At 34.4% G+C, this 16,322-nt stretch overlaps 1 protein-coding gene across 2 annotated transcripts; it reads left to right on the top strand.

Moving 5' to 3' along the window:
- The first annotated feature begins 8,805 nt into the window (after positions 1 to 8,805).
- Positions 8,806 to 15,032, top strand: LOC137723704 (vacuolar cation/proton exchanger 3-like). Of its 2 annotated transcripts, none has more exons than XM_068462896.1 (12): positions 8,806 to 9,158; positions 12,056 to 12,123; positions 12,360 to 12,388; positions 12,552 to 12,748; positions 12,967 to 13,185; positions 13,463 to 13,588; positions 13,675 to 13,791; positions 13,933 to 13,986; positions 14,081 to 14,197; positions 14,299 to 14,389; positions 14,477 to 14,545; positions 14,649 to 15,032. In XM_068462896.1, exons 1-11 carry the CDS (start codon positions 8,886 to 8,888, stop codon positions 14,536 to 14,538), a joined length of 1,353 nt encoding a protein of 450 aa, XP_068318997.1. In that variant the 5' UTR covers positions 8,806 to 8,885; the 3' UTR covers positions 14,539 to 14,545; positions 14,649 to 15,032. The 2 variants fall into 2 exon arrangements, with proteins under 2 accessions (XP_068318997.1, XP_068318998.1); XM_068462897.1 differs by having other exon boundaries at positions 14,646 to 15,032.
- Positions 15,033 to 16,322: the final 1,290 nt, after the last annotated feature.

Here is a 16,322-nt window from a genome sequence, read left to right as displayed (position 1 = left end):
AACTCGCCAATCATAATATTCTAATCGAAGACCTTTCACTTATAAATTAAGATGAATATTATTAGACTGTAGTACTAAGTGGTTTTACTTTTATTCTTTTCATCACATTTCACATTTCCAAGAAATGAGCATGTGGTTCACTATCCTAATGAATAGTATCTGGGTTTCACTCATGTGTTTCGGTTTTGAAACTCCTCTTCCTAAATTATTGTAAAAGTTTTGAACCTTCCTCCTCCCTTAATAGTAATATGATAAAATTACATTGCATCATAATGGTTTTACTACAGCATCGAATGTATGAGATACAACAAGAAGTTCACATCAAATGTATGAGATAAGGTTACACTATAATTGTTCAAAATTACACTCTTAAGTTACATAATCATCTAACAATATAATTAATTACACGTAAAAATACTAAATAACAAAGTTACCATTTACGGTGTAGTCGTCAGATTACATTGTTAAAATAGGAAATTATACTTAAATGTTATTATTTATAGTATTACTGTTCAAATTGAAGTGTACATATACCACTCCGGATGGGTGAAAGTCAATGTTAATGGTTCTTTCCTTTCTACGTCGAATGTGGGTGGTGTAGGAGGGGTATTTCATGACGAAGCTGGTACCTATGCTGGAGGTTTTGTTTGCCAAATACCTTTTGCATCGTGCTCCACTATGCTAGAGTTTCTGGCAATCCATGAGGGAATTCGTTGGGTAGTGGAAAGGAATTTGGATCGCATTATTGTGGAATGTGACTCGTTGCAGGTGGTTCAAGTTGTTGGCAACCGATTCCATGGGTCTTCTCCTATGGATCTTCTGTTGGATGACATTTGTGCTAATTTGTGAACCTTGTGGATTCTCAGGTTTGTTATGTGCACCGTTCTACGAATGTTGCGGCACATGGTATGGCCAAATTGGCTATGTATTTTCCTATTGAGTTTTGTTGGTTTGAGGAGCCTCCGGATCCGATTGTGAAGGCCCTCATTAATGTTGTTTGAATTTTGTTGATTCAATAAAAGCTATCGTCTCTCTTCAAAAAAATAAAAAATAAAAAATTACAATGTAACCTTTTATTTATTTCCTTTCATTTTGTCAACCAACCTTTTATTTCTTCTGGGATCATTCGATTCCCAATCTTACCGATTCTTTCAATTATTTGATAATTAGGAAATCCAAATATATGAAACTCTCCACTAGCTAAAGTACAAAATCCAAATTTTTCTAGATTTGCCTTTGATGTTGAGCTTTACCAGTATATGTATAGTCAACCACCCTAGGTGTGACTGGTACGGAAGTAGAAAAGTAAGTTGTGGATGGTACAATTAGTACATTAATCAGGCTTTAATATGGTAATGACGTGAACCTTCTCACTATCAGCAGCACACAGTCCAAATCTTGAACGACTTCTTCTGCATCATTTGTAGATTTTAATTTAATTCGATTGTTTTCTTTCTTCTCTTTTAGTCTAAATATTGACATGCGTGCATAGAGTTAAATATATAAAACGCAACTTAAATCGTAATGTCATCTTTTTTTTTTATATTTTTAATTTTTTATAGCAAACGATAATATCTACACTAAGAACGTGAAGAGTGCGCTAAGTTTTACAATGAGTTAGTAATTATAGAGTTCAAATTCGCCTTTAACGAAAATCGAACGTAACACAGTAAACTAGCAGTAATGTCATGTAAATCGCTAAATTTACCTTCACTTCAACCAAACGTGCCCTAAGAGTGTGACCCCTGATTGGGAGGAAAGTTCGTGGAAATTTCTGTTCCCAACACCCCACGTATGATTACATCCCAGAACAACTGTTCCGTCCTTATGCATCCAAAACGTATTCCGTAAATCGCATGCACGACCCAGCTGAGATCTTGTACCAAATCTTGCATGTACATATAGAGAACGACGTGATGGAGATGTGTACGGAGTCGCGGACGTGGCCACAAAGATATGGGCTGGATACCTAAACAGATGGAGGAAGCTTCGTGGAAACTTCTGTCTAGGGTTCCACAGTCAGGGATCGAGTGGAGGGCAGATATACTTAGAGGTGTATGTGGATATTCTAGCGAAGACATAATCAACGAGAGCAAGACATGTTTTTGTAGTGTGGGTAGATGTTAAATAATGTGATAAGAGCTCTAATAATTCAATGGTTTATAAGGATCGAAGTATGATTGAGGTTGATATATGACAAAGTAATTCTTTCTTTCCCTTCTATGAAACCAATTCGTACTTTTTTCCAAGCAACCAATATAGATTTTGAACAACTAACAGTGGTAATTCAAAGGTTTTTATATATATATATATATATCGTTCTTAACGAAAGGGACCACATCAGAATTTTACCACACTCATTACAGTACATACTAATTTGGCCTCAAAAATTTTAATTACCAAATTAATTGAGCATGGCAGCGCAAGACGATAAATAAATGATCCGTTTGATAATTATTTTTCTTATGTTGTGTTATAAATAAAGGGATAATAGATGAGAAAATTAGATATACATGCGTGTGACAGTTTGTTTAGCTTGGATTTTTTTTAATTAATTGTTTTATTTTAGAATTCTAATTAGGGAGGGCTATTTGGGGACATTGAAGCTTCACCATTTTAGTGTGCTCCCTTTATATATAGAAGATAAAAGAGCGGAGAAAAGCACACAATATAACGTTGTGTTTGGTATTTTTTTTTTTTTTTTTTTTTTACGGAGAGGTAGACGAAATGCACATAAAAGAAAACTAAAAACAAAAAAACAATTGTAATTGTTATACTTTTAAGCTGCTTAATACAACGGCCTAGCTAGTGATATTCCTCTTCACTTGTAAGTGAGAGGTTTCGATTCTCGCCAAATGCGAAGTTAAACCACATTATTATGGCAAACACATTTTAAAACTTAACCAACTCCCTCACTCTCTTCATGTAGATATTATTGTTTGTTAAAAAAAAAATTGTTATACTTTCAAGACTTTTAAAAAAAAAAAAAAAAAATTATTCTTCTTAATTTGTTTCTTCCTTTCTCCCTCCCACCTCTCTTCTTCACCACTTCTATAACATACTTTCCTTATATCTCAAACACATATTTATTTTATTTTAAAAAGGCTATCAGAGACAGTAGAGATCAACTTATGAATAAGAAAATACTAGTCAAATGTAAATTTGGTTGCTTAATAATCTTCATGAATAGAGTAACCCCAAAGAAGATTTTATATTTAAGAAGCTGTGAAAGCAACTTATGTCAGAAATTCAAAGCTGAAAATTAAGAGTAGGGTCATGAGCATACGTGTACATATATACGTTCATGAACACATGATAGAATGCAGTCAAAATAAGCAAATTAAATGGAGCATAAATTCTACAACTAAATAAGCAACTAGCAAGAATTAAACCCTTCAAACAACACAACCGTTGATAGCGCAGTTTCAAACTTGGACACCCGAAATTCACCTGTAAATATTGTGCAAAATTGAAAATCTAATCGAGCCGCAAACATATATATAGGAATTTGTCCTTAAATAGTATGATATAGCACGAAATTTCTTTCTACCTTCCCTAATTTTGTCACTTTGCTTCTTGTTAATTAGTTGATTACGACTCATTAATTTGTTCAAATTATAAACATACCCAAGTGCATAAAAGAAGGTAGTTTTGTATTGTATGTGTATGGCAATTAAGCAAGAAAGTGGCTTGATAGTTGATACGTAAATTAATCTTTTCTTTCCCTAAGCAGTCTCTTATTCCAACATAGGCATCTCGAGAGACATCGTCACGCTGGAATGTGAATATCCAACGTAAAATCAACGGGGTAATACCGTAATAGGCGGAGACCATCCAAAGCAAACAAACAAATATCAAATCAAAAACAAAAACGATCGTATATGCTCATGTGCAACTCCATGTGAGCCTGCCATTCCTGCCTAGCAAGAACTTCATGATATAGCTCACTCGAGATTTTGTTCGAGCATGGAAAGCTAAGCATAACCGTCTAAAGTTGTTCTACTTGGGATTAAAATTTAGAGATATGATCAGAGATAATCGATCCATGGAGGAGTTTCCAGGAAGGTTCGTATGTAAGTATACGCAGGGTTGTGTACACAACTACTTCTGAGAGTTCTCAATCATTATCTGATATATGTGGCATGCATTTGGCCCAGTTAATACTAAAAAAAAAAAATAATACGCAATTGTATATTTGCATATGTATGGTCATGAGTCATGACATCACCATCGTTAATATTATTTCTCTTTGTTGTCTCCATAGAAAATATTTTGCGTATAATTTTTTATGTGCTAACCTTTGGACTTATTTGTTTTTTTTTTCCTCATAATTATATTGGATATACGTGGTTTAAAATCAATGTGAAATTATTTAATTAATAATTAAAAAAACACGTTAATAGTTGTGAGGATGTGAAGGTAAGAACGTTAGGGTTCCATATAAAATCAATTGGTAACATGTGGAGTAGCCAACCTCTTATAAGTCATTGCAAGGTTTATCCTTTCACTAATGTAGGACTCTTTTATCTTCATATTCTCACACGTCCCCTCACGTGTGGGGATTTTAAAGCTAAACACATGGACAAGACGAATTGGGTGATGTGGAGCACGTGTGCCCGTTAGACTTCACATGTGGGCCAACTTGCTCTGATACCATGAAGAAGGTTGGGGTTCCACCATAAAACCAATTGGCAATATGGGAAGTAGCGCAACCTCTTGTACGTCATTGCAAGGTTTATCTTTTCACCAATGTAGGACTCTTTTCCCTTCACATTCTAACAAAAGAATCCCAAATTGGTGAAAGCAAAAACTTTGTAAAGACCTATATAAGTTGGGCTACTCCCCATATTGCCAATTTGTTTTATGGGGGAACTCCAACTTTCTTCAAGTATCAAGTCAGGTTGACCTACGTGTGAAACTTGAAGGCCACATATGCTTCATGTCACCTAATCTTGTTGTCCATGTGTTTAGGTTGAAAATTCACCACATGTGAGAGGCTTGTGAAAATGTCTCTTGCAAGGGCTTATAAGAGGTTGAGCTACTCCCAATAATATTATCAATTGCTTTCATGGTGGAACCCCAACTTTCTTCATAATATTAGAGCATGCTAACCCACGCGTGTCCAACGGCAACACATGCTCTATGTTGCCTAGTTTGTGTTATCCACGTGCTTGACTTGAAAATTCGCCACACGTGAGAGGATTTGTGAAGATGTCCTACATCGGTGAAAGGAAAATCTTGTAAGGACTTACAAAACCATCTCCAACTTCTAGGTTAGAACTTAAATTTTTTAAACCAGAAAATTTAGGTTTTAATCTAAAAACAGTTTTTCTGGACCAACCCTTCTAGATTAAATTTTTAGCCTGCAATTATTAAAGAAACAATTTAGGATAATTTTGTTCTTGAAGTAACTTTAAAAAAAAATTATGTAATTCTAATTTTATTTTATAAACATTTTTAACCTAAAAATATGTAGATTCAGGTAAATATTCAAAATCACTAAACCGACATCATGAAACTTGTGGAACACTATGGAAGAATATGATACACATGAAAGAATTTTTTTTTTTTTCGAATTAATTTAGCAGTTGGATTTAAATTTTTGACCATTAGATCTTTTTTTTTACCATTAGACTTTATTATTTTAGGTCTTAGCCGTTGGATTTAATGCATAAATATAAAAACTAAAAAAAAAAATACATATATTGACCAAGCCCACTAACCTAGGGGAAATTATAGGCTAAATTGCCCTATAAATGAGTTTTGGGTTAAAAGTTATATTTGGCCCAAGGGTTGGAGCAAATTTGGGTAAGTTTAAAATCTAAAATTTGAGTTTTACTTTAAGAGTTAGAGCAGGTCTAAGAGATTGAGGTACTCCCCATTATATTGTCAATTGCTTTAACGGTAGAATCTCAAATTTATTCATAGTATCAGAGCATGTTACCCACATTTGCCAAATGGCACCACATGCTTCATTTCACCCAATTCGTGTGGTTCACATGTTTGGCTGGAAAATGCGCCACGCGTGAGAGGCCTTTGGAGGATGTAAAGGTAAAAGACTCCACATCAGTGAATGTAAAAACTTTGCAAGAACTTATAAGATTTTGAATTGCTCTTCATATTGTAAATTTAGTTTATAGTGAAACCCCAACTTTCTATAATAATTTTCTATCTGTATTCTTTCTTCAAGTGGGTTTTATGCAACTTTTCTTTCTCTACTGAATTTTTGCCTATTCTTTCATGAATTGCACAACAAGTATTTTATCTTCAGTAAAAAATAGGATGCCGTTTTTTTCTTTCTTGATTGCTATGAATATACTACTCATTTAATTAGTTAGCAATATGAGGATTAGATTTGAATAGATAACACAATATTTGCAAGGTATGTTGAAAGGAAGAAATGGTAAATTTGTTACTATCTTGGAGGTAGGAGATGAATATTACTCAAAAAGAAAACTTATAGATTCCTATCCACCATAAAATGACAATCTCCTCAAAATAAAAAATGATTCATTTATATTTTTGGGCATCACGTAAAATTCCATAACTTACGCCTCTTGTAGTGCTTGAATTTAGAGTGTTTCTCATTCTAATACAATCCTCTATACCAAACAACATATGTCATGATTTTTTTTTTTTTTTAAATAAATGATATTATCTACACTAATATGATTCAAATTCGTCTTTGGTGATAATTGAATCTAAGATATCTTACTTACAAGTAAAGAAAAATATCACTAGAACGAAGTAGTAAGGGGCATATATTATGAATTATCTGTTGCAAGTCTATAGCCCTTGGCTTATTATGTTCGTAATTAATAAACGTCAAGTTGCTAAATTGTCGATTTGCGAGTACCTTTCTAATTTGATATACCCTATACACACGCCTGCCACTGCCGACACTGGTTTATTAATTCCTTATATCTTACCCAGAGCAAATGCAATGTTCTGGACCATTTTTTAATTAAACATATGATCAGATGTATATTTTGAACTGCAAAATTCAGGTGCAAAAGATATAAATTATTAAAGCTAAGTTATGCAAAAAAAAAAAAAAAAGAATTTCATACTTTATGGGTACTCAAAATTTCATACTGTTATATGCACATAGATCTCAATCACCATATAAAAGGAACACTACCACACCAAAATTCCTCAAACTGCAAATATTATTTAGTTGGTTTCTCATATAATCAACATTTACCAAAGTAAGATATTTGTGTGTAGTTATTATCGAGAATTGAATTTGGACCTCTTTTAATCTTAACCACCAGATTTACTACGATATTATGGAGAATTGAATTTGAATTGCACGTTATATTATTGTATCGAAAAATCAACTGCGTTATAGTATCATGTTAGTTTGAGAAAAAAAAAAGGATTAAGAAGCGTAGCATTGTCTAATGCAGGACGAATATACATATTATTTTTTGGACAATCAGCACACCAATATTACTGACCACTACGTGGATCAATTGAATTTAAACATCTGTCATTTGAAACCTATCCCAACAGTTGCTGACGTAATACCCAAACACCCAACTGTCACCTTATGTCCCTAACTAAACAGCAGCATCTTCTTCCCCTTGCTTCTTCCATGGCAGATCTCACCAGCCAATTCATCTCTCCTCCGTCAACCCCACCTCCATTCCCTTGTCCAACATATCTTCCGTCCTCCACAACAAGTCCGCGACCACGGCTACCTCGTCGACTCCGCCGCCATCGTTTGCAAGATACAAGCTGTAGATTTTAGCAATCGCGGAGCAATACTCTTTTGGAACGACGACGTCGATCCAGTGGCGGGAGACCGTCCTTAACAATGGCCGTCGTCCACGACGGAGGACGACTATTTACAGTTGCTGCAGAAGAGAGGGATTGGAGGTGGGTCGCTGGAGAAAAGAAGGATTGGTGGTGGAGGTGGCCTGTTAGGGTCGCCGGAGAAGAGAAGCCATGCCGGCCATGGCTTGTAAGATTCGCATACTTGGTGGAGAAAGACCAAGTGGTCTATTTGGTTAAGGGTTTAATAAGAGAAACGATGTTTGGTTATTTAGTTATAAAACTTAAACATTTAACACATGTCTAGTTTTTATTGGGCCAAGTAAGTTAATGAGTAAAATGGGCACTGATCCAAATATTATTATTTTTTTTTAGAGTAAATTGTAGGAATAATTCTTTAATTTTAACTTAATTGGAGTAATGATCCCTCAACTAAAAATCAATTATCATTGATCTCTCAACTTTATTCCAACTGGATAAATGATCCCTCAACTTTAACCCAATTCGAGCAATGATCCCTCAACTTTAACCCAAATGTGGCAATGGTCATTTCAACATAACTCGTTTTGACAAAATTCTGACGAAGTTGACGAAAAGAACCATAGCTATACGTTTTGATGAGTTAAGGGACCCTAATTGTAGCAATGATCATTCCAACATAGATTATTTTGACAAAATTTTAACGAAGTTGATGAAAAAGATCATAACTATACATTTGATGAATTGAGGGACCAATGGTAATGAATTTTTAGTTGAGGGACCATTGCTCCAATTTGATTAAAATTGATGGACCTTTGCTACAATTTACTCTATTTTTTATCTCTTATTTTAAGAAATACGTGCCGTAATAAGTCTGTAAGTTGTATTTAAAAAAATAAATTAAAACTTAAAAAATTAAAATAAATAAAAAATAAAAAATAAAAAATAAAAAAAAGAACTTCCTGAAAGCCTAGTTGGCAAATTCAAAAGACATTGCAAGCCTCTATTTAAACCGTATAACTCCAGTCTACTTCATCTCAACATATACTATTGAGCTAGCTAGATAGCGAGCCTGCTGCATACCTTGCCTTGTTTTTCTTCTACATTTTTGTGTTGAACCACCATCGATCATGGCTTCAAACCCCGACCAGCCATGGCTGCTAGAAAATGGCACCCTCAAGGGTTTAACCAAGGAGACTGGCCGGACCGGACGGACTGCGCACAACATGTCATCCTCTTCACTTCGGAAGAAGTCCGACCGCACACTTGTCTCCAAAGTTCCATGTGCCCTTCTCAGACAGTTTCTGGCGAATTTGCAAGAGGTTTTACTGGGGACTAAACTCGCTGTTTTATTCCCAGCCATCCCTCTTGCCATCGCTGCTCAGTGCTTTGGCTTTGCAAGAGTGAGTTTCACTTTAGGGGTTTCAATAAAACAGTGAAAAACAACATTTTTATTTAGTTAATTTTAAAACGTCATTTTTCAAACTTGATTAAAATTATGATGTTTTAGATTTTGGCCCTTACAATTTATGATTCCTAGATGAAAATCCATCTACATATAAATGTCCAATAAAAATCCAAATTTAAAATCTGCAGCCACATGAAAACACTATTGACCTATTAATACAATTTATTTACACCCATGCCACTTTTCCTAATCCTTAAATTTATTTGAAATTAAAAGTTGTAGAAAAATTGAAATAAAATATATAAAATGTTGTATTGCATTAATTTTATCCATATCACACCAAAAATTTACCTTTATATATATATATATATATTGCATTAATTGGGAAGTAAATTAATTTGTTCCAATTATATAAATACACACACACACACTCTACACCTAGATTATATATATTGTTTTTTTTTTTTTGGAGAAAACCTACATTATATATTTTGAATCAAATAACATTTTTGTATACATGGTAGGTAAATTATTTTTCATGTATTATTACATATATTAGCCTATTAGTGGCATTTTTTGGTAAAAATATATAAAGTAATATGTATATGATTGTTTGTAGGTAAAAGATAAAATCAAAAGCATGATCCAATTCCTAAGTTTAGGCAATATTTTGTTGTTGGTATACAATATTTTGTGTAATTGGAAATGAATATTTCAAATAGTAGGTAGGTAAATTAATATGGTCTAATTATATAAATACACACACACACACATTTTGAATCAAATAACATTTTTGTACATGGTAGGTAAATTACTTTTTTTTTTATGTATTATTACATATATTAGGTTTTTCTTTTCTTTTTTTTTTTTTTTTTTTTTTTGTGTAAAAATATATATATGAACTCATAATGTCATGCACATAGTGACACACTCCAACCCGAAATGTCCGTTAGGACTCCAAATCAAGTTGTGATGGCCGACACCTAGTCCATACCCGCTCACCGCGCAATTGTGTATATAGGCGCTTTTAGTTTTTAATTTATTCACATTTTACACATTATCACATTCTATGGCTTCGTCACCTTCTAAGTGTCGGCCAGCACAGCTCGATTTGGAGTTCTAGTGGGCATTCCGGGTCGGGATGTGTCAGTTTGGGCCAACACAGCTTGATTCGGAGTCCTAGCGGACATTCCAGGTCGGGGTGTGTCACATAGAATTAAGCCAACAATTCTCATATTTGATATTAATATGCAATGAATTTTTTAACATTAATGTCTTATTTTTCATTTTGCAAAATCATTAACTCTCTCCTTACAATCTGCATAGAATTAATTGTGCACATCAAATATGCAATAGGGGTATTTTAAGCATCTAAAAAATGTAAAAATGTGTAAAGTAATATGTAATTAATGAATTCATTTAGGTGTATCCTAATCATTGGGGTTTTTTTGAGTAAAAAAATTATGTCGAGTTTTATATGGAAAAAAATTGAATTTGAGGGGTTACAGTCATATTTTCAATTAAAAGATTAATTGAAGAAAGTTGGGATTCCACCATAAAACCAATTGACAATATGGAGAGTATTCCAACCTTTTATAAGCCTTTCAGTGGCAGAGCCAACAAAGAGTTATTCGTTGTCCTTGACCCCAACAACTTCAAAACCCATTTATATTTGTTAATGTATTGTATTTCACCTCTATAAACAGGTAAGACAAACTAAATTACAACACCCACCTCCTACTTCTTCTATTTTCTTCTGTCATATTTATCTTCTTTTTCTCTCTTTTTATATGAAATACTTTAGTTGAAAAGCCTTGGCAGTCTTCAATATTACTCTCCAGTATCCTGCATCACCCTTGACAAGCCTCAACAAATGTCGACATAATTTTTAGCATATGTTGACTAGAATTGGAAAGTGCCTACTAGGCCTTCGCAGTCTTCAACATTACTCTCCAGTATCCTGCATCACCCTTGACAGACCTCAACAAATGTCGACATATGTCGACATAAATTTTCAGCATATGTTGACAAGAATTGGAAAGTGCCTACTAGGCCTTGGCAATCTTCAACATTACTTTCCAGTATCCTGCATCACCCTTGACAAGCTTAACAAATGTCGACATAAATTTTCAGCATATGTTGACAAGAATTGAAAGGTGCCTACTAGGTGTTCAGCAAAATGGCCGCATAAACTTTTTTTGTTGATATTATGACCCCGTTGTTTGAAAATCATGGCTACACCACTGAAGCCCTTGCAAGGTTTGACGTGGAGCATGTGTGACCGTTGGGCTTCACACGTGAGCCAACCTGCTCTAATACCATGAAGAAAGTTGAAATTCTACTATAAAACCAATTGGCAATATGGGGAGTAGCCCAACCTCTTATAAGCCCTTACAAAGTTTCTCATTTCGCCAATGTGAAACTATTTTACCTTCATATCCTTACATTAATGTCTTATGCATAAAAATAGAAAATATCTGGCTCCTTCTCTAGAAAAATTCATTCCTCCTTGCAGCGCTACTTACCATTTTACAATTATGCAGAAACTTTTCCTTTAAGGTTAGGAGAAATGATTCCTTACAAGAATGAGCCAAATAATTATGCATATATTGATTACTCCAGTATACATGTACATAAACTAAATGATATTTCAATATATCATTTGGTAAATAAATCTAATGAGTTTAAACTTGGTGCATAAATCTAATGAGTTTATATCGTTTATATATTATGTACGCAAATGTTTTTGACCATAACCGTTCTGACTTCTTTTATGTGCTTGTAACTCTTCTGATTTCTTTTCTATAACCGTAACCGTTCTTAATTCTTTTGTGATTGTAACCGTTCCGACTGTTTTTCTCTAACTACAACATTCTAATTTATATTAAACAGCCTTGGGTGTTTGCGCTGAGCTTAATTGGACTCATGCCACTAGCGGAACGAGTCAGCTTCTTGACAGAGTAAGTCTAATTTTATTAGTAGCGATTTTGACGCACAACTTATATTCTCGGACTCACACATAAGTATATCAAAATCCCGTAATGGTTTTGACTGCGAGAAATTAAATGAGGAGTGCTAACTTTTCATTCGCACTATTTTATGTTAGTACTTATAGTAGTGTAATTTTCATTGTCATTGACATAAACTAAGCATTAAACCACACTAATATTGTACTTTTCTCTTCCCAAAAATGCAGACAAATTGCTTATTACACCGGTCCAACAGGTAATTCATTTCATTCTTATTATTTGCCCTACCATACATATATATGTAATTATAAGTACACAAAAGGGCAAGACAAGAAGGAACTTGATTTATGAATTTCTCATATACGCACGGAAAATGATCGATTTATCTTATTCTAATTTATTTATTTTTGGGTTTGCAGTGGGAGGCCTTCTAAATGCGACCTGTGGCAATGCTACAGAGCTCATAATTGCAATATTTGCCCTAGCCCAACACAAAGTAGCAGTGGTGAAGTACTCTCTACTGGGTTCCATTCTCTCAAACCTTCTCTTAGTCCTCGGCACTTCTCTCTTTTGTGGTGGCATTGCCAACATGAAAAAAGAACAAAAATATGACAGGGTAAGCTGGCTCGGCTTGAACTAGACTATTTCAATCGAATTGTATAAATGTTATGGCCGTTGTTCGGTGAAATTTATAAATGTTGGAAGTCGACGTATTAAGTCTATATAACAGTCCAACAATTATCTCTTCATTTTTAAACTTATCCTTGTCCTGGATAGTGTATGGTTTCATTTCATGCTTATCTAAAATATGTTGTTTGGTTGTTGTTCATGCAGAGACAAGCTGATGTGAACTCCCTCATGCTGCTTCTGGCTCTGTTGTGCCACTTGCTGCCAATGCTGTTCACGTTTGCTGCTGCAGGGAGCTCTACTGGTATGGGAGTGGACTCCACACTCCATTTGTCCAGAGCCAGCAGCACTGTGATGCTCTTAGCTTACGCTGCATACATAGTCTTCCAGCTGTGGACACACCGCGAATTATTTGAAGCTCAGGAGGTAAATAATTAAATAAGTTAACTAATTTAATTGCACCTTTCATGATCTCACAATCTGGTGTTCGACTAAGGAAATTGTGGGAAAATGTTCTTTTGCCAATTTGGACCACAAAATATGTCGGAATCTTTCCTAATGTGTCGTTCAGATTCACAGTCTTCCAGCACAAGCATGGCGAGAATATTGTTATGCAATACTCTTGAAACTGAAATTTGCGGGACATTTTTAGCAGCATTGATAATTACTAACCTAGACATTTTGTTTATGGTGTTATGATCAGGAAGCGGACGATGATGATGTTGTTGAAGAAACGCCTGATATAGGGTTCTGGAGTGGAATTGTGTGGCTGGTTGGGATGACTGCTGTCATTGCCTTGTTGTCTGAGTATGTTGTGGGAACAATTGAGGTAAAAGTCAGACCACCCTGATTGAATTTGTTACCTTATGTTGTTTACTATGTTAATATAAACTTCCTCACAACTTTTTTCAACAGGAAGCAGCAGATTCTTGGGGCTTGTCTGTCAGCTTCATCAGCATAATCTTGCTACCAATTGTTGGCAATGCAGCAGAACATGCAGGAGCAATCATATTTGCTTTCAAGAACAAGCTGGTGAGTCTTCAATCAATCGCATCGATTAGTTTCTCAGTGCATTTCTAAACATAATTAAGATTAATCTTTCCAGCACGTTTTTGTTGCCACTATTTATTTGGAAATCTAAGTTCTCCAGTACATTTTTTCGGATAAACGCAGGATATAACTCTTGGGGTTGCTTTGGGGTCTGCAACTCAAATTGCCATGTTTGTGGTAAGTATATATACACTAAGAATATATAATGCTAGTTTTTCTTTTCAAATTTGATTCAAGCTTAATTTCTAATGCCATTTAAATGAACTTTCAGGTTCCGTTGTGCGTGATCATTGCTTGGATAATGGGAATTAACATGGATCTCAATTTCAGTGTCATTGAGACTGGTTCTTTGGCTTTATCAATACTTGCTGTGGCCTTCACATTACAGGTAATTAATTAACAATCTAATATTGCTAAACTTAACCTAATCAGCTTTCCTTCATTAACTGGCAAGCAACCATTTATCTCACTTTCTCCTTGATTTTATAGGATGGCAGTTCCCACTACCTGAAGGGATTGGTTCTTTTGCTGTGCTACATTATCATTGCAGCCTGCTTCTTCGTAAACAAATCTCCGCTTCGTAAGTACTTAGCAATCTAATTTGCTTGTTAATGTAACAATTAAAATTCTTCATATCTAAAACATGTGTTTTTTTTTTTCCCTTTAGATCAATCGAACATCCTGAACCCGGGACTTCAAACGTCCACTGGAGCAGTTCGTGGAGCTTAATTAAAATGTAAGTTCATTACGATACTTCAACGCAAATGTTTACTTTCCAGCTAGCAAGTTATAAAGTTAATTAACACATGAATTAACTCAACTGATCGGTTTTGAAGCAGATTTGGCGTTTCGGGGTCATTATTTCCCGATTACAAAAGTTTGAGCCTTGATCAGCAGGTTTTGCTGGATGGATGCAGCTTTGTTATGTTAGTTCAATTTTGGATTGTGTTCTTGAGCCTGTCTAAAAGCAAACAATTTTCGTTTTGCTTGGGGATCCAAAACGAATTGGAAGCACTGTTGAAGCTTGATGATGACCGGCTACAGAATATATATAATAAATATGTCATGTATAGCTCCGTATCGATATGATCAGATTGTTTTATCATCTGATTTTTCATTTCATGTTCTGAATAAAGTTGTGGCACATGGCATAGATGTCCATTTCTTTGATTTGTAATCCAATAAAAGAATAAATAAATTCAAGATTGGTGTGGGTTTTGTAATTTATTTGTTCTCTTGTATGATTTAGGGAAAACGCTTGTTTAAGCACTTTAATTTCTTTTATGTACCTAATTAACAATATCTAAGGTACAAACCGACTCGTATATATGTTGCCAAAAAGGACCAAAACAGTGCATGCTTTAGATTTTGAAAGTGATTGAATCGAGAGGCCAAAATGATTGGATTTTAGCAAACAGATTATGATTTCATACAAAGATTTCCTCTGAAATTATAAGTGTAGTCAAACTAAGATTTTAAAGGATTTTAAAAATGATAGATTTTATAGGATTTCAAAGAATTTGAATGAATTGTGGTGGAAGGATTTGAAATCCTAGGGAGTGAGGTTGGATTCTTTTTAGTCTTGGTTATAGCTCTCAAATCCCACAAAATCCACAACTTCCTGAAATCCTCCAAAATCTTAATTTTTTTAATACACTTAGATTTGAATGGATTTTAAAATCCTTTAAAAATCTTTTAATTGACTGCACTAAGATTTTAAAGTCTTTTAAAATCTTCTCAAATCCGAGTTTGACCACACTCCCTTAAGCCTTAGAATTTCATGGGGTTCATTCCTTAAGATAGCTCGGAGTTGCATGAGTTTCATGGGGTTCAATCCTAAAAAATCTAACCAGTCTAACCCTAGAGGCATTGACTTGAGATTATGGTGAGAACTCAAGGTTACTATTGGGCCTCTTGAATGGACTCCATTGTGCCCTGATTTGGGTCAGCTTGTTTTTGTACTTGGGCTTCAGAAGGTTGGGCCGGCCTAACTCCTATTTCTTTCAAGGTAATGGTTAGGTCTTTCTTTTTAGTCTAGAATTAACCCATTTTGCTCGTTTAATAAACAACGAAGAAACTTATATACAACTGAGCACGTACGATTTTATGCCTATTTCTCATCTCATTTGACGCATCTGAGAGATAAGCATAGCCACTCGGTTTTACTTAAGTTTTAGTTCACAAGTTGACTCACTCATCCCATTTTTTTTTATATCTTTGTTCGTTCATACTCTTCGATTATTCAATCTCTTTCACTATTTTGGTTGTGAGACAAAATTTGTAAGTTCTAATTGATTTTTCAATCTAAGTATCTGTCATTTTGATTCTATGTTGATTATTATACTATTAACAAGAGTAATTTTTGTCCACCACTATACAAATATTGCCGATACACCTTTTTGTCCACCATAATATAAAAATGTTGTGCACCCTTTTAATATAGCCATTAATCCACATGCGACAAAATATATTGATCAGTTCATATTTTCTATATAGCATTAAATAATTAAGCA

This window comes from Pyrus communis, chromosome 17, assembly GCF_963583255.1.
Source record: "Pyrus communis chromosome 17, drPyrComm1.1, whole genome shotgun sequence".
Taxonomy (NCBI): domain Eukaryota; kingdom Viridiplantae; phylum Streptophyta; class Magnoliopsida; order Rosales; family Rosaceae; genus Pyrus; species Pyrus communis.
Note: the sequence above shows the minus strand (reverse complement) of the source record. Positions and strands in the feature narration are given on the sequence as shown.

Excerpts from the sequence above, each read along its gene's own strand:
- LOC137723704 (XM_068462896.1), top strand. The coding sequence starts at position 8,886 with ATGGCTTCAAACCCCGACCAGCCATGGCTGCTAGAAAATGGCACCCTC. Across the intron at positions 13,589-13,674 it reads ATGTTGTGGGAACAATTGAG|GAAGCAGCAGATTCTTGGGG; the intron begins GTAAAAGTCAGA and ends TTTTTTCAACAG. Across the intron at positions 13,987-14,080 it reads CTCAAATTGCCATGTTTGTG|GTTCCGTTGTGCGTGATCAT; the intron begins GTAAGTATATAT and ends ATGAACTTTCAG.